General features: G+C 44.2%; 1 protein-coding gene across 3 annotated transcripts in view; it reads left to right on the top strand.

The window, feature by feature from the left end:
- Positions 1-21,655, top strand: part of LOC126334926 (glutamyl aminopeptidase-like) — a 431,383-nt gene that overhangs the window by 226,400 nt on the left and 183,328 nt on the right. Inside the window, exon 2 of one of the 3 annotated variants that reach the window (XM_049997649.1) lies at positions 19,505-19,642. The exons of the other annotated variants lie outside the window; for them this stretch is intronic. Within the exon in view, the coding sequence (XP_049853606.1) occupies positions 19,505-19,642 (138 nt within the window). The remainder of the gene's footprint in view (positions 1-19,504; positions 19,643-21,655) is intronic. 3 annotated transcript variants of the gene reach the window in all.

The raw sequence follows: 21,655 nt of genomic DNA, 5'->3' as shown, positions 1-21,655 counted from the left end.
CAGCGGTAAAGGCTTTGGGCGTCGTAGCAGCTGAAAAATACTATAATTAACCTTTCTCTTTAAGTGAAACATTGAGATAAGGTGCTTATATTACCTTGAAATAATAACAATAATTAGTTTTTATACATATAATTTACGTAATACTTTACATACACACCTTAACATCGTCTAGGAGAGAAAACAGTACGAACATCTGAAAGCGTTAAGCGCTACCCACAATCTCAAACGAACAAAAGAAGTAGAAAAAATATTTGTTCTGTCCATCGTATGTATATAATTACACAAAGATACAAATATTTGATTTCGATAGATTTTTCATTACGATATTAATCATCAGCGATAAAGTCCTTTTCGCATAAGAGTATTTACGTTACAGGTTTTCATAAATATTACTAATATAGTTCTTCACAAATGCCTTTTAAGTTTTGCCTATTTTATGTCATTCACTGCACACGCACTGTCCGTAAAAATCGCCTAAGGGACACTACAGCTACAAATGGCAGGTGAATCGTAGTACGACGGCTATGGTTTGTGTTGCACATCACACTAACTGATCTGTTCAGTATGCATGATTTCACAAGTTTGGCAGTTAGTTAAGCCCATCAACAAAGACAGGGTCATACAACATCATATGGGAGAAATCAGTTTTTAACTGTTCTGAGGCCATAAACAGCAAAAAAAAGTTAAAATGACATCGGTTTTTAAGTGTCATGTAGCCAAATACCGCATAAAAATCCAAATGACATCGATTTGTGGCTGCGTTGTTTAATGTGCTGTCCACGGTTTTCTACCACAAGGTGAAATCGGGAAAGCCGGCCGCTGTGGCCGAGCAGTTCTAGGGACTTCAGTCTGGAACCGCGAGGCCGCTACGGTCGCAGGTTCGAATCCTGCCTCGGGCATGGATGTGTGTGATGTCCTTAGGTTAGTTAGGTTTTAGTAGTTCTAAGTTCTAGGGGACTGATGACCTCAGATGTTAAGTCCCTCAGTGCTCAGTGGCATTTTTTTGAAATAGGGAAACAGCATGTTCGACAACAGATCGGAGTCACGTTCAGAATGCGTTGCGCAATGCGGGCCTTCAATTCATCCATGTTCATTTTGGAGCACTGAACATAACATCTTTCAGATAACCCCACAGCCAGAAGTCGCACGGAGTAAGATCATGTGGTGGTGGTGGTTAGTGTTTAACGTCCCGTCGACAACGAGGTCATTAGAGACGGAGCGCAAGCTCGGGTTAGGGAAGGATTGAGAAGGAAATCGGCCGTGCCCTTTCCAAGGAACCATCCCGGCATTTGCCTGAAACGATTTAGGAAAATCACGGAAAACCTAAATCAGGATGGCCGGAGACGGGATTGAACCATCGTCCTCCCGAATGCGAGTCCAGTAAGATCATGTGATCTCGACGACCAGGCTGTGGGGAGATGACAGCTGATAATTCTATATTTCCCAAACACCTGTACAGAAGCAGCTTCTTTGGCTGTGCAATGTGCGGAGGAGCACCATCTTCCACAAAAGTGATCCTACCCACACATCCACTATATTGAAGGATTGGAGTGACTTTAGTGCGAAAAAGACTCTTACAGCGTTTACCAGTGACGGTACAGCTAAAACGACCCATTGGATTCACATCCTTGAAAAAATACGGGCCTGCTATAAACGATAACGCCAACGCGCACCACACAGCAACCTTTGCAGAATGAAGCGGTGCCGGTTGATGTGCGTGCTGATTTTCCTTTGCCCATATTCTGCAATTCTGCGTATTGCAATGTCCTTGGAGATGTAAATGGGCTTCGTCTATCCACAGAATGTTCGATGGCCATTCGTTCTCCACTTCCATGCGAACAAGAAATTCCAGAACGAACGTTTATCTTGCTGGCAGCTCAGGAGGAAGTAACTCTTGACTGAACATGGGTGATTTTGTATGGATAACAACACAGGGTGTTTCGTAGGATTTTATGTACCGTGCTCACAGGCACGTCCATCGTTCGTGCAAATCCTCGTACTCTGCATGTTTGCATATCTCCACTCGACCTCTCGTGGAATGCTGTGGTCAGATCTTCAATAGTTGTCGGATCAAGTGCTTTTCACTCTCTGCCACGTTGTACTTCAGAAGCACCTGTCTTTTCGAATTTTGTAATCATTTTCTTCAGACTCTTAGCAGCCATCGGACCAATGCCTTTTTTCATACCCTTGAGCGTGCGGAACTTCTGCAGGGCTATTGGCGCACAGTCACCGTTCTTGTAAAAGAGCTTTACCAGCAGCTCGCGACCCTTTGTAGAAACAACCATGTTGAGTGCCTCGGATGCAAATTGATTAAGAGCCGTGTGCCGCAGATCTGTTCGTAGGCAATGTCTGAAGGTTACAGCGCCACGTGTTGGCCGAATTTTCGTTTTTTTTTTTTATCACGTTTCCCCCTGAGTCAATAATATGTTGCTCAAAACTGATCTATTCTCGAGTACTGCTCGACTGTTCGGGATCCGCAGCAGGTACGATTGAAGGAGATGATCGAGGCAGTTCAGAGTCGGGCTGCTAGATTTCTTACCGGGAGGTTCGAACAACACGCAAGTATTCCGGAGATGCTCCGGGAACTTAAACTGTAATCTCTGGAGGGACGGTGACATTCTTTTCGAGAGCCAACATTTAGAGGACTGGCATATGAAGCAGACTGCAGACCTATTCTGTTGCCGCCAACGTACATTTCGCATAACAACCACGAATATAAGGTAGGAACAGAGAAATTATGGCTCATACAAAAGCATATAGGCAGTCATTTTTCCCTCGTTCTGTCTGCGAGTGGAGCAGGAAAGGAAGTGACTAGTAGTACAAGCCACGCATCGTGCGGGGGCGTGCGGTGTGTGCATGTAGATGTAGATGTAGATAAAGACAAACACAGGATACAAAATTACAACTGCAATATACAGGGTACTTGAAAAAGAACTCTATAGTTTTTATGTTTCATAGGCTCTGTACAAAGTGACGTACAGTATTCTTGTAATGTTTGAGTCATCAACTCCCCCCTCTGTTCCCTCAGTTCAGTCCAGGCGTGCGTGCAGTGCAGAGCAACTCAGCAACGATTTGTACTCCGCAACAGAAAGCGCAGTGTGTTATTTGGCTTGTGAAAACTGAGTCAGTTATAACAGTGCAACGTAATTTTAGACTTTAGTACGGTGGTGAACCACCTACAGCAAAAACTATCCGTCATTTGGCTAAAGTCTTTTAAAAGGTAGACCGAGAACTTCTGAAGATGTTGTTGAACAGATCCGTGTTTCGTGCGTTTTTCCAACGAGTTGCCTCCCCCCCCCCCCCTCTCCTCCCCGCCATTCATTGCAGAAACCATGTGCGTGCGGCCCTTGACACTCGCTTTCCAGGAAGGTTGAACCGAAGGGCTGACGTAATACCTTGGCCACAACGAAGCCCAGACATAACCCCACTGGACTTTTTCTTTTGGGGCTACATAAAAAATATTTTGTACAGTGAAAAGATTAGAGATATTAATCATTTATGGGAAAGAATCGTCGCGGCGGTTGGGACAGTTACACCTGAAATGTTGGTGAGTACGTGACGACAAAATGAATATCGTCTCGACATGTGCAGGGCAACAAATTGATCCTACGCTGGCGTCTACTAACATTAAACAAAACTTGAAGATCAAAATATCCACGGGTGTACTGCCGGTCTATAGTGTCCAACGGGCACAATATTTCGGCGATCAAACATGTCGCTATCATCAGGTGAACTGACGTTCACCTGATAATGGCGACATGTTTGATCGCCGAAATATTGTGCCCGTTGGACACTATAGACCGGCAGTACACCCGTGGATATTTTGATTATCAAATACGCCGGGAGAAACTCAAGAATCACAAAACTTGAAGAAATTCTTTTTCATTTTATGTACTCATTGATGTAATTTTTCATTAATTTCCCAATTAAATTTATACTTAATACTACGGAATTCTTTTTCAAACACCCTGTAGAATAGTGCCATAATTAATAAATTGTTGTTGTTGTTGTGCTCTTCACTCCTGAGACTGGTTTGATGCAGCTTTCCATGCTATTCTATCCTGTGCAAGCTTCTTCATCTCCCAGTACTTACTGCAACCTACGTCCTTCTGAATCTGCCTAGTGTATTCATCTCTTGGTCTCCGATTTTTACCCTCCACACACCCCTCCAATACTAAATTGGTGATCCCTCGATGTCTCAGAACATGTCCTACCAAACGATCCATTCTTCTAGTCAAGCTATGCCACTAGCTTCTCTTCTCCCCAATTCTATTCAATACCTCCTCATTAGTTATGTGATGTATGCATCCAATCTTCAGCATTCTTCTGTAGCACCACATTTCGAAAGCTTCTATTCTCTTCTTGTCCAAACTATTTATCGTCCACATTTCACTTCCATACATGGCTACACTCCATACAAATACTTTCAGAAACGGCTTCATGACACTTAAATCTATACTCGATGTTAACAAATTTCTCTTCTTCAGAAACGCTTTCCTTGCCATTGCCAGTCTACATTTTATATTCTCTCTACTTCGACCATCATCAGTTACTTTGCTCCCCAAATAGCAAAACCCCTTTACTACCTTAAGTGTCTCATTTCCTAATCTAATTCCCTCAACATCACCCGACTTAATTCGACTGCATTCCATTATCCTCGTTTTGCTTTTGTTGATGTTCATCTTATACCCTCCTTTCAAGACACTGTCCATTCCGTTCAACTGCTCTTCCAAGTCCTTTGTTGTCTCTGACAGAATTACAATGTCATCGGCGAACCTCAGAGTTTTTATTTCTTCTCCATAGATTTTAATACCTGCTCCGAACTTTTCTTTTGTTTTCTTTACTGCTTGCACAATATACAGATTGAATAACACAGGCGATAGGCTACAGCACTGTCTCACTCCCTTCCCAACCACTGCTTCCCTTTCGTACCCTTCGGCTCTTATAACTAACATCTGGTTTCTGTAAATAGCCTTTCGCTCCCTGTATTTTACCCCTGCCACCTTCAGAATTTTCAAGAGAGTATTCCAATCAACATTGTCAACAGCTTTCTCTAAGTCTACAAATACTAGAAACGTAGGTTTGCCCTTCCTTAATCTAGCTTCTAAGATAAGTCGTAGGGTCAGTATTGCCTCACGTGTTCCAACATTTCTACGGAATCCAAACTGATCTTCCCCAAGGTCGGCTTCTGTCAGTTTTTCCATTCGTCTGTAAAGAATTCACGTTAGTATTTTGCAGCTGTGACTTATTAAACTGATTTTTCGGTAATTTTCACATATGTCAACACCTGCCTTCTTTGGGATTGGGATTATTATATTCTTCATGAAGTCTGAAGGTATTTTGCCTATCTTATACATCTTGCTCACCAGATGATAGAGTTTTGTCAGGACTGGTTCTCCCAACGCTGTCAGTAGTTCTAATGGAATGTTGTCTACTCCCGGGGCCTTGTTTCGACTCAGGTCTTTCTGTGCTCTGTCAAACTCTTCGCGCAGTATCATATCACCCCTTTGATCTTCATCTACATCCTCTTCCATTTCCATAATATTGTCCTCAAGTACATCGCCCTTGTATGGACTCTCTATATACTCCTTCCACCTTTCTGCTTTGCCTTCTTTGCTTAGAACTGGGTTTCCATCAATGGTCTTGATACTCTTGCAAGTGGTCCTCTTTTCTCCAAAGGTCTCTTTAATTTTCCTGTAGGCAGTATCTATCTTACCCCTATAGAGATAAGCTTCTACATCCTTACATTTGTCCTCTAGCTATCCATGCTTAGCCATTTTGCACTTCCTGTCGATCTCATTTTTGAGACGTTTGTATTCCTTTTTGCCTGCTTCATTTACTGCATTTTTGTATTTCCTCCTTTCATCAATTAACTTCAATATTTCTTCTGTTACCCAAGGGTTTCTACTAGCCCTCTTCTTTTTACCTACTTGTTACTCTGCTGCCTTCACTATTTCATCCCTCAAAGCTACCCATTCTTCTTCTACTGTATTTCTTTCCCCCATTCCTGTCAATTGTTCCCTTATGCTCTCCCTGAAGCCCTGTACAACCTCTGGTTCTTTCAGTTTATCCAGGTCCCATCTCTTTAAATTCCCACATTTTTGCAGTTTCTTCAGTTTTAATCTACAATTCATAACCAATAGATTGTGGTCAGAGTCCACATCTGCCCCTGGAAATGTCTTACTATTTAAAACCTGGTTCATAAATCTCTGTCTTACCATTATATAATCTATCTGATATCTTCTACTATCTCCAGGGTTCTTCCATGTATACAGCCTTCTTTCATGATTCTTGAACCAAGTGTTAGCTATGATTAAGTTGTGCTCTGTGCAAAATTCTACCAGGTGGCTTCCTCTTTCATTTCTTACCCCCAGTCCATATTCACCTACTACGTTTCCTTCTCTCCCTTATTCCTACTCTCGAATTCCACTCACCCATGACTATTAAATGTTCGTCTCCCTTCACTACCTGAATAATTTCTTTTATCTCATCATACATTTCATCAATTTCTTCGTCATCTGCAGAGCTAGTTAACATATAAACTTGTACTACTGTAGTAGGCGTGGGCTTCGTATCTATCTTGGCCACAATAATGCGTTCACTATGATGTTTATAGTAGCTTACCCGTACTCCTATTTTTTATGCATTATTGAACCTACTCCTGCATTACCCCTATTTGATTTTGTATTTATGACTCTGTATTCACCTGAACAAAAGTCTTGTTCCTCCTGCCACCTAACTTCACTGATTCCCACTATATCTAACTTTAACCTATCAATTTCCCTTTTAAATTTTCTAACCTACCTGCCCGATTAAGGGATCTGACATTCTACACTCCGATCCGTAGAACGCCAGTTTTCTTTCTCCTGATAACGACGTCCTCCTGAGTAGTCCCCGTCCGGGGATCCGAATGGGGGACTATTTTACCCTCGGAATATTTTACGCAAGAGGATGCCATCATCATTTAATCCTACAGTAAAGCTGCATGCCCTCGGGAAAAATTACAGCTGTAGTTTACCCTTGCTTTCAGCTGTTCGCAGTGCCACAACAGCAAGGCCATTTTGGTTAGCGTTACAAGGCCAGATCAGTCAATCATCCAGACTGTTGCCCCTGCAACTACTGAAACGGTTGCTGCCCCTCTTCAGGAGCCAGACGTTTGTCTGGCCTCTCAACAGATACCCCTCCGTTGTGGTTGCACCTACGGCACGGCTATCTGTATCGTTGAGCCACGCAAGCCTCCCCAACAACGGCAAGGTCCATGGTTCATGGGGGGAATTAATAAATAAACAAAAGAAACCAGGACTGTCTGTTACACGCTAAATAGTCTAAATGCTGTTCCTTTTAATTTGTCTGCGTCTAGATTATGGTAGCATACTCAACACTCAACCGCTCGCCAGTCTATTTCCCTCTTCGGCAAGGCGCACGTGGCGTATGGTTAAGTGTTCTCCCTGGAAAGTTTTGCCGGATAGCATCTGGCTCTCTGCTGCCCGCGGAGGCGTCTTATAACCAGCCAGCAGAGAGCGTGGCGTGTCCCCAGACCACTTACTCTCAATCAACAGCCGAGGAACGTCAGAGCGGATCTCACGCAGCCGTTTTGTTTTGCTTCCAGGCAGCTTTGGTAGACCACCTACTCCTGATACTTATTATTTACAATTCCACGCCCTGACAAGTCCCAGTGTACAAAACACATTTTAGTTAGGTGGAACACATCACTAATTAATTTCTAAAATCAGTTTACAACAATCGTATAAAAGCAGTATTTACGTAGAAATTATTCTTAAAAAATTACCACTACGCCCCATTTGGGAAATGAAGCAGTTTCCAGAAGTGGTGTATTTTCCATCAGTGGCAACTCAGAAGAAGCCGTTATGTGTTTGTTATTCTTCGAGTATTTTGGATATCGTGATCTCTAGCGGTGAAGTGGTCAACTTATCCTGCAGCCTCCTCGTTTTTCCTGTGCTGGGTTTGTTCTTCTCCACAACTGCGTCGCCAGAAGTAAGTGAGAAGCTGAAATATGTAATTCGTGCTTGCAGTGAGTTTCGAGACTGTTTTCTTCCTAAATTTGACACCTCTGTTGCTGGAAGTTAGTGGAATTCATAGATGGAACTTCAGTAATTTTAGCCACGAGTAGGGTACGAAGAATTAACTACAGAAACAAGTTGGTGCATAAGGGGTGAGATATCGAACTTCCGTAGTAAATGTTGGTTCTGTGGTTCGTAGAACGAACTGTCAGAGAAAAATGGCGGCTCTGGGGTACGCAGAATGAACTTTACTTATCAGAATTGAAACATCTCTCACCGTCCCCTGGGTTTTCGGGATGCATCAGTCACAGTGCTGTGGCGCAACAATGAAAATTTGTGGCCAGTGTCAAAATGGTTCAAATGGCTCTGAGCACTATGGGACTTAACATCTGAGGTCATCAGTACCCTAGAACTCAGAACTACTAAAACCTAACTAACCTAAGGATATCACACACATCCATGCCCGAGGCAGGATTCGAACCTGCGACCGTAGAGATCGCCACAACGGGCCGGTGTGAAATCAGGCTTTTCAATGAACCAAACTACCCACATTCCACTACTTCTCAAGATCATCATCCAAAAAACAGATGTAAATCTTTATAAAAAGGAGACTTTTTAGGAGTTTTGGCGGGGTAACGAAAAAGAAAACAAACATTCTTGTACAAAATCTTTATAATTTATTCATCGAACTTTACACAAAAAATATTTATTCATTTCTGTTTGTTTGGTGTAGTTTTAACGATACAAGACCTAATTTTTCACTTATGGTTTAGACGTAGATTCAGTCATTAGTTTTTTTCTACCCTGTAATTTGTCAAAAAGAAAGAAGATGTGTTTAGAATTCTAATACATATCTAATTCTCTCTCTGTAAACTATCTGTTGTATAGCTGTAACAATTAGCCCCTTTCCTACTAACAGGTGTAGAAAGGATACATGCCATTGTAGCAGTAATGATAAACTAAAATTGACAGTCGTCTCAGTTTGTGAATGCTCTTCTTTCACTCTTCAGTGAAACGTCTGGCTGATGCAGCTCCCCATGCTAGTCCATCTTCTGCGAGTTTCTTCGTCTCTGAATAGCTATTGGAATCTATATTAACTTGAACCCGCTTACTCTTATTTACTCGTTCCCGCCTACCCCCCCCCCCCCCTCCCACCACAAACAACATTACAACTTTTACTCTCCATGCAGCCCTCCAAAATGGTTCAGATGGCTCTGAGCACTATCGGACTTATCATCTGAGGTCATCAGTCCCCTAGAACTTAGAACTACTTAAACCTAATTAACCTAAGGACATCACACACATCCATGCCCGAGGCAGGATTCGAACCTGCAACCGTAGCGGTCATGCAGTTCCAGACGGAAGCGCCTAGATCCGCTCTGCCACACCGGCCGGCTACAGCCCTCCATTATCAAACTGACTCTTCCTGGATGCCTCAGGGTGTGTCCTATCAATCAGCACTTTTCTGTAATACCACATTTCAAGAAGCTTCTCCTCTCTTTTTTATTTATCTGTAACGTATCTCGTCCATGCTACACTTCACATCAGGCTGCAGCCCAGACTAACACTTTCAAGAAAAACCTCCTGACACCTAAGTTCATATCAGATCTAAAATATTTGTCTTTTCAGAAAAGTTATCTCACTATTGTCGGTCTGTGTTCTACATCCTCGTGACTTCTGCCGGCGTCCGTTATTTTCCTTCCTAAATAGGGAAACTCGTAAGCTTCCTTTTGTTTCTCATGGCCTAATCTGCTTCCCTAAGCATCACGTGATCTAATTCAACCATATTCCTTTTCCCTCGTTTTACTTTTCTTTAAATTCATCTTATAACCTCTTACAATATCGATTCCGTGCAACTGATATTCCAACTCATCTGCAGTCTCTAGGACCACATTGTTATCGGAAAATCTTAAAGTTGAAATATCTTCTCCCTGCACTTTAATTCCTTTCGCAACTTTCTTCTTGATTTTCTTTACCGTTTTTTCATGTCCAGGTTAAATAAAATTTGTAAGAGAAGTATATGAGCCGACAACATGCGAAGAATGTCTACGACTGGACAGATAATCTCACTGTGCACTTTTTTGGCAGCGTTTTTTGATGATATACAGTATTTATCCGTAGAAACCGCCGCTACTTCAAGTCATCACTAACTTCTTCTACACTCCTGGAAATGGAAAAAAGAACACATTGACACCGGTGTGTCAGACCCACCATACTTGCTCCGGACACTGCGAGAGGGCTGTACAAGCAATGATCACACGCACGGCACAGCGGACACACCAGGAACCGCGGTGTTGGCCGTCGAATGGCGCTAGCTGCGCAGCATTTGTGCACCGCCGCCGTCAGTGTCAGCCAGTTTGCCGTGGCATACGGAGCTCCATCGCAGTCTTTAACACTGGTAGCATGCCGCAACAGCGTGGACGTGAACCGTATGTGCAGTTGACGGACTTTGAGCGAGGGCGTATAGTGGGCATGCGGGAGGCCGGGTGGACGTACCGCCGAATTGCTCAACACGTGGGGCGTGAGGTCTCCACAGTACATCGATGTTGTCGCCAGTGGTCGGCGGAAGGTGCACGTGCCCGTCGACCTGGGACCGGACCGCAGCGATGCACGGATGCACGCCAAGACCGTAGGATCCTACGCAGTGCCGTAGGGGACCGCACCGCCACTTCCCAGCAAATTAGGGACACTGTTGCTCCTGGGGTATCGGCGAGGACCATTCGCAACCGTCTCCATGAAGCTGGGCTACGGTCCCGCACACCGTTAGGCCGTCTTCCGCTCACGCCCCAACATCGTGCAGCCCGCCTCCAGTGGTGTCGCGACAGGCGTGAATGGAGGGACGAATGGAGACGTGTCGTCTTCAGCGATGAGAGTCGCTTCTGCCTTGGTGCCAATGATGGTCGTATGCGTGTTTGGCGCCGTGCAGGTGAGCGCCACAATCAGGACTGCATACGACCGAGGCACACAGGACCAACACCCGGCATCATGGTGTGGGGAGCGATCTCCTACACTGGCCGTACACCTCTGGTGATCGTCGAGGCGACACTGAATAGTGCACGGTACATCCAAACCGTCATCGAACCCATCGTTCTATCATTCCTAGACCGGCAAGGGAACTTGCTGTTCCAACAGGACAATGCACGTCCGCATGTATCCCGTGTCACCCAACGTGCTCTAGAAGGTGTAAGTCAACTACCTTGGCCAGCAATATCTCCGGATGTGTCCCCCATTGTGCATGTTTGGGACTGGATGAAGCGTCGTCTCACGCGGTGTGCACGTCCAGCACGAACGCTGGTCCAACTGAGGCGCCAGGTGGAAATGGCATGGCAAGCCGTTCCACAGGAGTACATCCAACATCTCTACGATCGTCTCCATGGGAGAATAGCAGCCTGCATTGCTGCGAAAGGTGGATATACACTGTACTAGTGCCGGTATTGTGCATGCTCTGTTGCCTGTGTCTATGTGCCTGTGGTTCTGTCAGTGTGATCATGTGATGTATCTGACCCCAGGAATGTGTCAATAAAGTTTCCTCTTCCTGGGACAATGAATTCACGGTGTTCTTATTTCAATTTCCAGGAGCGTATATCATTAACAGATAAGAAATGAATGTTTCTCCACAAATCTCAACGAAATTGCAATTTCTTAGATTGAGAACATTGTTATCAGCTGTAGAATGCTTGGAGAGCAGATTAAAAGCTAATTTCTCTGATACTGCTGGTTAGAAGAAACCGAAGTACGTGTAGTTCTAGGATCCTAATTTAAAATGTATTCTCGCATCCCGGTCGTTGGTATCTATCTTTCGCTTTGTGTGAGTGTTGTGTGTGAAATCATGAGAAGTGTAGTGTCCCGTTCGCGAGAGAAAAGAGAGAGGATTAAACACAGTACGTATCCTTCCCCTGTCCAGAAGGGCAGTAGGGAATCATGTTGCTTAATGTCACCGCCCAGTGAATGTATCACCATGTAGACACTGTGGGGGGATTCGTCAGGAGAACGTAGACGCGAGAGAAGGAAGGCTGTATTAGATTTTAACTTCCCGTCAACGATGAAGTCATTACGGACAGAGCACAAGCTCGTATGGAAGAGGACAGGGGAAGAAATTGGCCGTGTCATTTTCAAGGGAACCATCCCTGCATTTGCGCCAACTGACTTCAGAAAGCCACAGGAAACCTAATTCCCGCTGTCATGAGGGACATCTGAGCCACTGTCCCCCGGAGTCTTAATCACTGCGTCACCCCGTTCGGTTGTAGGCTCTAAGTCTGGTTTTGAGAACTTGTATTTATTTCTTTACCAGCGGAAAAACGCTCCTATCGAAGGACAAAAAAGACGAATATGCTCCTTTTTATTAAAAGACTCTGAAAAGTGAGGTAGCGGCTGCCTCATTCTACCTGCCTCAACACCTTCAAAAATTTTCCCAAATACTTTGGCTAGAGAATATTTTAGCGCTCTTTTTAACACACAGCTGACCTCCCACAACTACGATCTCCCCTAAATGTAAATCGTTCACACCCACGAGTCCATCCCTATAGGTCGCCCATACCTATCCACTCCCACTTGTCCATTCTCACTCACTCGTTCCACCCAACTCATTGTCAATATCTCTTTGTGTTTCTGTAACTGTCATTGCCTGCTGTCTCACAGCCACAGTCTCCTTCGTTCTGTCCTACTACCACTGTCTCCTCTCGTTCTCACAGTCTCCCTCTTGCTCTCTCTCTTACTGCTACTATCTCATTCATTCACTCACAATCCTGCTGTCTCTTCTCACTCTCACTGTCTCTTCCTCGTTTTCATTGCCATAGATTCTGTCCCACATTATCACTGGCTCGCACGCATTTCCACTTTCTTCCTCTCATAATTCCTTTCCACTAGCACTATCTTCTTAACTTTATTCGTTGCACTTTTCTGTCACTGTCGACTATGTTCTTCTGCTACTCTGTCCCTCTCTTTCTCTCATACTGCCATTATCTCCTTCGCTTTTCCTATAGCACAATCACCGTGTTCTATCTTACGTATTTATTAATTTTCCGTCTCTTTCCCACAGCCATTGTCTCCTCCTCTCTCAGCATAAGGAAGTGCGAATATGTTTGCATGACAAAATTTTTGAGGAAATTTTTAAACTTTCTGGTGAAGGTAGAATGATTCAGCTGGTACTCCTCTTTTGAGTCTTTTAAACAAAAGTAATATTCACCCTTTCTGTGTTCCGAAAGGAGCGTTTTTCCGCTAATTCCTTTCTCTTCCCTGTTGCAGTAGGGTATGTCACTCACATGAAAAGAAATTTATGGGTCAGTAAAATGTTGATAGTTCACTTACGTGTAATTGAAGTGATTCTACACCTCATACCGGATTTCAAGTGCACCAACAGCTTGGATGTGTTTTAGTACTACAACAACATGGTGTTCTTAGAACCATTCAGATGATACCTGAGACACTTTAAACCAATTCCCCGTGTTACATTACTTTATAAACTGCGTTTTCGCCTCACACCGGCTTTCAATGGGTATTTTACATGTACAAGTAGGATAACATTGGACCTCTCTATCTCGGAAACGATACCAAGAAAATTACCGAGGTTGTTCGAGATAAGGATCTTAGAAATACATTGTAAAATTTTTAGTCATTCGCTGTGCAAGCCGTCTTGGTATCTGCAACTCGGGTTAGGCAGCTAAAAATAATGTTTTCTGGTTTTCTCTGGAACCTGTCATAGTGCTTCCACACGAACCTTAAGGCACACCGTAAACCACGTCTAATGCAAAAAGAACTAACCCACTTCTAATGCAAAAAGAACTAACTGATTTGCTCAATTTCCCTAAGCTGGACGAAGTGTGTTATATTAGAACTTTACCCTGTACTGTAGGATAGTTACAGTAAGACGATACTTCTGTTGGGCATACAAATGGTACCTACACCGTGGGCTTCTCAAAACACTTGACCCTACATTTGTCACCAACGGAACGCGAGTTATGAGCCCCGGATAAATCACGCTATTGTGAGCGACGTTTTGCAATATACATCACTGGCCATTAAAATTGCTACACCAAGAAGAAATGCAGATGATAAACGGGTATTCATGGGACAAATATATTATACTGGAACTGACATGTGATTACATTTTCACGCAATTTGGGTGCATAGATCCTGAGAAATCAGTACCCAGAACAACCACCTCTGGCCGTGATAATGGCCTTGATACGCCTGGGCATTGAGTCAAACAGAACTTGGATGGCGTGCACAGGTACACCTGCCTATGAAGCTTCAACACGATACCACAGTTCATCAACAGTAGTGACTAGCGTATTGTGACGAGCCAGTTGCTCGGCCACAATTGAGCAGACGTTTTCGGTTGGTGGGAGATCTGGAGAATGTGCTGGCCAGGGCAGCAGTCGAACATTTTCTGTATGCAGAAAGGCCCTTACAGTACCTGCAACATGCGGTCGTGCATTATCCTGCTGAAATCTAGGGTTTTGCAGGGATCGAATGAAGGGTAGAGCCACGGGTCGTAACACATCTGAAAGTGCCGTCAATGCAAACACGAGGTGACCGAGACGTGTAGCCAATTGCAACCATTACCATCACGCCGGGTGACACGCCAGTGCGGCGATGACGAATACACGCTTCCATTGTGCGTTCACCGCGATGTCGCCAAACACGGATGTGACCATCATGATGCTGTAAACAGAACCTGGATTCATCCGAGAAAATGACATTTTGCCATTCGTGCACCAAGGTTCGTCGTTGAGTACACCATCGCAGGCGCTCCTGTCTGTGATGCAGCGTCAAGGGTAACCGCAGCCGTGGTCTCCGAGCTGATAGTCCATGCTGCAGCAAACGTCGTCGAACTGTTTGTGTAGATGGTTGTTGTCTTGCAAACGTCCCCATCTGCTGACTCAGGGAAAGAGACGTGGCTGCACGATCCCTTACAGCCATGCGGATAAGATGCCTGTCATCTCGACTGCTAGTGATACGAGGCCGTTGGGATCCAGCACAGCGTTCCGTATTACCCTCCTGAACCCACCGATTCCATATTCTGCTAACAGTCATTGGGTCTCGACCAATGCGAGCAGCAATGTCGCGATACGATAAATCGCAATCGCGATAGGCTACAATCCGACCTTTATCAAAGTCGGAAACGTGATGGTACGCATTTCTCCTCCTTACACGAGGCATGACAACGTTTCACCAGGCAACGCCGGTCAGCTGCTGTCTGTGTATGAGAAATCGGTTGGAAACTTTCCTCATGTCAGCACATTGTAGGTGTCGCCACCGGCGCACCCTTGTGTAAATGCTCTGAAAAGGTAATCAATTGCATATCACAGCAGCTTCTTCCTGTCGGTTAAATTTCGCGTCTGTAGCACGTCATCTTCGTGGTGTACCAATTTTAATGGCCAGTAGTGTATTAAATAGCGCTAGATATTTTACGTAGCACACAGGTATGATTTTGACTACCTGCCTAGCTGACGCTGTTGCAGACTGTAAAATTATTAACAAAACGTGATTTTTATAGATGTTGCCATTTATCTCTCTATGATACTCCAGAATGCCTTCCCTTCGTTTCTGAGGAAGGAATAATCCTGAGTCCAGAGTGTTTCAGTGTTGTGTAAGCTCAACATGACAGATATTTCTAATACGCCGGCCAGGGTGGCCGAGCGGTTCTAGGCGCTGCAGTCTGGAACCGCGAGACCGCTATGGTCGCACGTTCGAATCCTGCCTCGGGCATGGATGTGTGTGATGCCCTTAGGTTAGTTAGGTGTAAGTAGTTCTAGGTTCTAGGGGATGTTAAGTCCCATAGTGCTCAGAGCCATTTCAACCATTTCTAATACACAACATGCCTCGATCTTTCCTTCCTTTGGAAGTAATGAAAGTCTCCTTCACATCAGGTTTCGCTATGGTGCGTTAGCGACCTCGGTTACGGAGACAGGGAGCTAATCGTTCTAATGAAAGTACTTTTGTACTCCAGAAGAGACAGCGCGCTGTTTCATGCTGCTTTCTGCTTGGATCAGCCACTTTCTCACGTTGAGCAGAAACAAAGGGCTATTATGATTTTCCGTATCTTATCTGTAACCTCAGCTTGTGGACAGTCTGTTCAAAATGACAACGGCGCCGCTTCATGTTGTTGCTTGCTCTTCTTAGAACACCTGATACTAGAGCTACCAATTAATTATGATTGTATAATCAGCAGAAGGCAGCAACGGCACAACTGATATATTTTAGCATAAGCTGATTTCACAACGCTTAACAGTTAGCAACAAAAATTCCAACGGAAAGTAACAAACTGTGTATATTCTAAGCAAACAAAGTGTGTGGTTGAAAGAACAACGATACATTTTTAAATACGCCCCGAAAGTCATTACACTCATGAGCAAGTGGATTGGAGGTGGTAGAAATTAGGGTTTAATGTCCCGTCGACGACTGTGTCATTAGACACGGAGCAAATACTCAGAGAGGACTAAGGTAGGTAAACAAATAAGAAACAGGGCAATTAGTCTGCAAAAGAACTATCCCAGCATTTGCTACGATCGATATAAGGAAACTATGAAACCCTAAATGTGGATGGCGGTTGCAGATCAAGCGTCACCCTGCCGAATATGAATCCAGTGTGCTGACAACCGAGTAACCTCGCCTGAAAATTAAAAAGTTAGCGGAGCGGAAAAAGATAGAAGTACATAAATAACTCTGCGTCAGTCACAAAGTTTTTATCTCATCCACTACGTTTTTTCGAGGTTAAATCATCATCGTCAGGTGGAAGGCACTTTTTACACAGTTCATTTTAGTGACAAAGATCAGCGATTTCTTTCATCAAGAACGCTAGTTGAGCATCAGGTAGGTTGTGACTTGCTTTGCTAATAACTTACTCAATTAGCGCCGATAGTATCTATCGAAGTAATGTAGAAAATAAGTAATTTTTGAGAACATTTCTCATGGAGAAACAGCGGCCTAGTTAAATGTACTTTAAAATGGGCACAAACAGTCTCGACCACAAAAACATTTATCTCGATAGTAACCAGTTTCGGTCAGTATTTGACCATGCTCAAACCCTCGTACCATGATCACAGGCTGTGTCGCTGAATGGAGCGAGTGTTGTGGAATTACAAAACCCGCACCATTCACCGCCACTGCCAGCCGTCATGGAATGAGGGTCTGAGGATGGTCAAATGCTGACCGAAACTGGTTATCACCGAAATGAATGTTTTTATGGTCGAGACTGTTTGCGTCCATTTTTAAAATAATGTAGCAAATAGTTTAAATACGTAAAGGAGTTACTTACAATGCATCAAGAACAGTATTCATTCTACATTCTAAAGCAGAAAATTACACAATACTACGAGAATTGTCCAGAAAGTAATGCACTGCATGTGTTTTTCTCAGCCGAAAATAATGCCACGAATGCGAAACGTTGTTGTTGTGGTCTTCAGTCCTGAGACTGGTTTGATGCAGCTCTCCATGCTAATCTATCCTGTGCAAGCTTCTTCATCTCCCAATACCTACTGTAGCCTACATCCTTCTGAATCTGCTTAGTGTATTCATCTCTTGGTCTCCCTCTACGATTTTTACCCTCAACGCTGCCCTCCAATACTAAATTGGTGATCCCTCGATGTTTCAGAACATGTCCTTCCAACCGATCCATTCTTCTAGTCAAGTTGTGCCACAAGCTCCTCTTCTCCCTAATCCTATTCAATACCTCATCATTAGTTATGTGATCTACCCATCTAATCTTCAGCATTCTTCTGTAGAACCACATTTCGAATGCTTCTATTCTCTTCTTGTCTAAGCTATTTATCGTCCACGTTTCACTTCCATACATGGCTACACTCCATACAAATACTTTCAGAAACTACTTCCTGACATTTAAATCTGTACTCGATGTTAACAAATTTTTCTTCTTCAGAAACGCTTTTCTTGCCATTGCCAGTCTACATTTTATATCCTCTCTACTTCAACCATCATCAGTTATTTTGCTCCCCAAATAGCAAAACTCCTTTACTACTTTAAGTGTCTCATTTCACAATCTAATTGCTTCAGCATCCCCCAACTTAATTCGACTACATTCTATGTTCCTCGTTCTGCTTTTGTTGAAGTTCATCTTATATCCTCCTTTCAAAACACTATCCATTCCGTTCAGCTGCTCTTACAAGTCCTTTGCTGTCTGTGACTGAATTACGATGTCATCGGCGAACCTCAAAGTTTTTATTTCTTCTCCAACGATTTTAACACCTACTCCAAATTTTTCTTTTGTTTCCTTACTGCTTGCTCAATATACAGATTGAATAACATCGGGGAGAGACTACAACCCTGTCTCACTCCCTTCCCAACCACTGCTTCCCTTTCATGGCCCTCGACTCTTATAACTGCCATCTGGTTTCTGTACAAATTGTAAATAGCCTATCGCTCCCTGTGTTTTACCCCTGCCACCTTTAGAATTTGAAAGAGAGTATTCCAGTCAACATTGTTAGAAGCTTTCTCTAAGTCTACAAATGCTAGAAACGTAGGTTTGCCCTTCCTTAATCTAGCTTCTAAGATAAGTCGTAGGGTCAGTATTGCCTCACGTGTTCCAACATTTCTACGGATTCCAAACTAATCTTCTCCAAGGTCGGCTTATACTAGTTTTTCCATTCGTTTTTAAAGAATTCGAGTTAGTATTTTGCAGCTATAACTGATAGTTCGGTAGTTTTCACATCTGTCAGCTCCTGCTTTCTTTGGGATTGGAATTATTATATTCTTCTTGAAGTCTGAGGGTATTTCGCCTGTCTCATACATCTTGCTCACCAGATGATAGAGTGTTGTCAGGACTGGCTCTCCCAAGGTCGTCAGTAGTTCCAATGGAATGTTGTCTACTCCGGGGGCCTTGTTTCGACTCAGGTCTTTCAGTGCTCTGTCAAACTCTTCACGCAGTATCATATCTCCCATTTCACCTTCATCTACATCCTCTTCCATTTCCATAATATTGTCCTCAAGTACATCGCCCTTGTATAGACTCTCCACCTTTCTGCTTTCCCTTCTTTGCTTAGAACTGGGTTTCCATCTGAGCTCTTGATGTTTATACAAGTGGTTCTCCTATTCCCAAAGGTCTTTTTAATTTTCTTGTAGGCATTATCTACCTTACCCCTAGTGAGTTACAGAGTAACCATGTAGATGTAGATGTAGACTGTATCGAACGCCTTCCGTTAAAAAATAAATAAAAAATATAAAATAAAATTAAAAAAAAACTGCACCAATCTGGGCTATCGGTTTCGGGGTATTATCTTGAACGAACAAGACGAGCTGTCTCAGATTATGGTTGGAATCCATGTTTATTCTTACAGAGGGGATATTCCAGCGCCAGGAAAGCCATGATACGTCACCACAAAACTTTATCCAAAGGTCTACAACACACTGACCTAAGCAATGTAGGTGTATAGTTGTGTATCTTGCACGAGGGTAGTCGGAGTACCGACGGCTGCGGCTCCTTCCTGTTCCGACTAGATGTGTACAGCTGGTATCTCCGCGCGCAGATGCGGCTGGCGCTGGCCACGGGGCGGCACCTGGTGGTGTGGGCGGCAGTGGGCGGTGCCGCCCCCACACCCGTCCCCGCCACGGGCCGTCGCCTCCTGCAGTCGGCGTGGTCAACGGCGCTACGGCCGGCCTTCCAGGTACTGTGTTCGCTCGAACCGGAAATACCCAGCCGCCCACCACGTCAGCGCCAGTCTGAAATTAGCGCCAGACGTTGTCACAGAGATCTGCAGCTGCTCCATTCTGGCAGTTACCAACACACTTGGCTTTCTAAACACCTCCAGACACTGCGTCAACATATAAAGAAAGCTAGATTGATCTTCCTGCTCTTCCCAAAATCTACATGTGCAACCATACTCTGCAAACCACTGAGGTGGGCATGGCCGAGGGTGCTTCTCGGTGAACTACTTATTAGGCTTCTTTCCATACCAGTCACGTGTGGAGCGTGGGTACGAATGACTATTTTAATGCCTATGTGCGTGCTGTAATTAGTCTAAGCTCTTCCCTATGGGAGCCTTGTAGGGGGTTGTAATACACTACTGACCATTAAAATTACTACACCACGAAGGTGACGTGCTACAGACGTGAAAATTAACCGACGGGAAGAAAATGCTGTGATATGCAAATGATTAGCTTTTCAGAGCATTCACACAAGTATGGCGCCGGTGGCGACACCTTCAATGTACTGAGATGGGGAAAGTTCCCAACGGATTTCTAAAACATAAACAGCAGTTGATCGCCGTTGCCTGGTGAAACGTTGTTGTGATGCCTCGTGTAAGGAGGAAAATGCGTACCACCACATCTCCGACTTTGATATAGGTCGGATTGTAGCCTATCGCGATTGTGGTTTATCGTATCGTGACATTGCTGCTCGCGTTGGTCGAGATCCAATGACTGTCAGCAGAATATCGAATCGGTGGGTTCAGGAGGGTAAAACGGAACGCCGTACTGGATCCCAACGGCCTCGTATCACTAGCAGTCGAGATGACAGGCATCTTATCCGCTTGGCTGTAACGGATCGTGCAGCCACGTCACGATGCCTGAGTCAACAGATGGGGACGTTTGCAAGACAACAATCATCTGCACGAACAGTTCGACGACGTTTGCAGCAGCATGGACTATCAGCTCGGAGACCATAGCTGCAGTTACCCTTCACGCTGCATCAAAGTCAGGAGCGCCTGCGATGTTGTACCCAATGCCGAAACTGGGTACACGAACGGCAAAACGTCATTTTTTCGGATGAATCCAGGTTCTGTTTACAGTATCATGATGGTCGCATCTGTGTTTGATGACATCCGGTGAACGCACATTGGAAGCGTGTATTCGTCATCGCCATAGTGGCGTTTCATCCAGGGTGATGGTATGGGGTGCCATTGGTTACACGTCTCGGTCACACACATTGACGGCACTTTGAACAGTGGATGTTACATTTCAGATGTGTTACAACCCGTGGCTCTACCCTTCATTCTATCCCTGCGAAACCCTACATTTCAGCAGAATAATGCACGACCGCATGTTTTAGGTCCTGTACGAGCCTTTCTGGATACAGAAAATGTTCGACTGTTGCCCTGGCCAGCACATTCTCCAGATCTCTCACCAATAGAAAACGTCTGCTCAATTGTGGCCGAGCAACTGGTTCGTCACAATACGCTAGTCACTACTCTTGATGAACTGTGGTATCGTGTTGAAGCTGCATAGGCAGCTATACCTGTACACGCCATCCAATCTCTGTTTGACTCAATGCCCATGCGTATCAAGGCCGTTATTACGGCCAAAGGTGGTTGTTCTGGGTACTGATTTCTCAGGATTTATGCACCCAAACTGCGTGAAAATGTAATCACATGTTAGTTCTAGTATAATATATTTGTCCAATGAATACCCGTTTATCATCTGCATCTCTTCTGTGTGTAGCAATTTTAATGGCCAGTAGCATATATTCCTGGTTTCCTCAAAGCCGGTTCCTGAGAAATTTTATTTAGGCTTTTCCAGCATAATCAGCTTCTTCCTTGAAGCCAGTTTTTCAATTTCTTCCTGACGCTCTTCAAAGGCTCGAAGAAACACCAAACCGTACATTCTGTGCTTCTTTGTGTAGGTGCAGTGATACTCCTATTCGATGTTTGTCCTACACCCTTGACCACTATTCTATGATAGAC

This window comes from Schistocerca gregaria, chromosome 2 (genome assembly GCF_023897955.1).
Source record: "Schistocerca gregaria isolate iqSchGreg1 chromosome 2, iqSchGreg1.2, whole genome shotgun sequence".
Taxonomy (NCBI): domain Eukaryota; kingdom Metazoa; phylum Arthropoda; class Insecta; order Orthoptera; family Acrididae; genus Schistocerca; species Schistocerca gregaria.
This window is presented reverse-complemented; position numbering and strand designations above follow the sequence as displayed.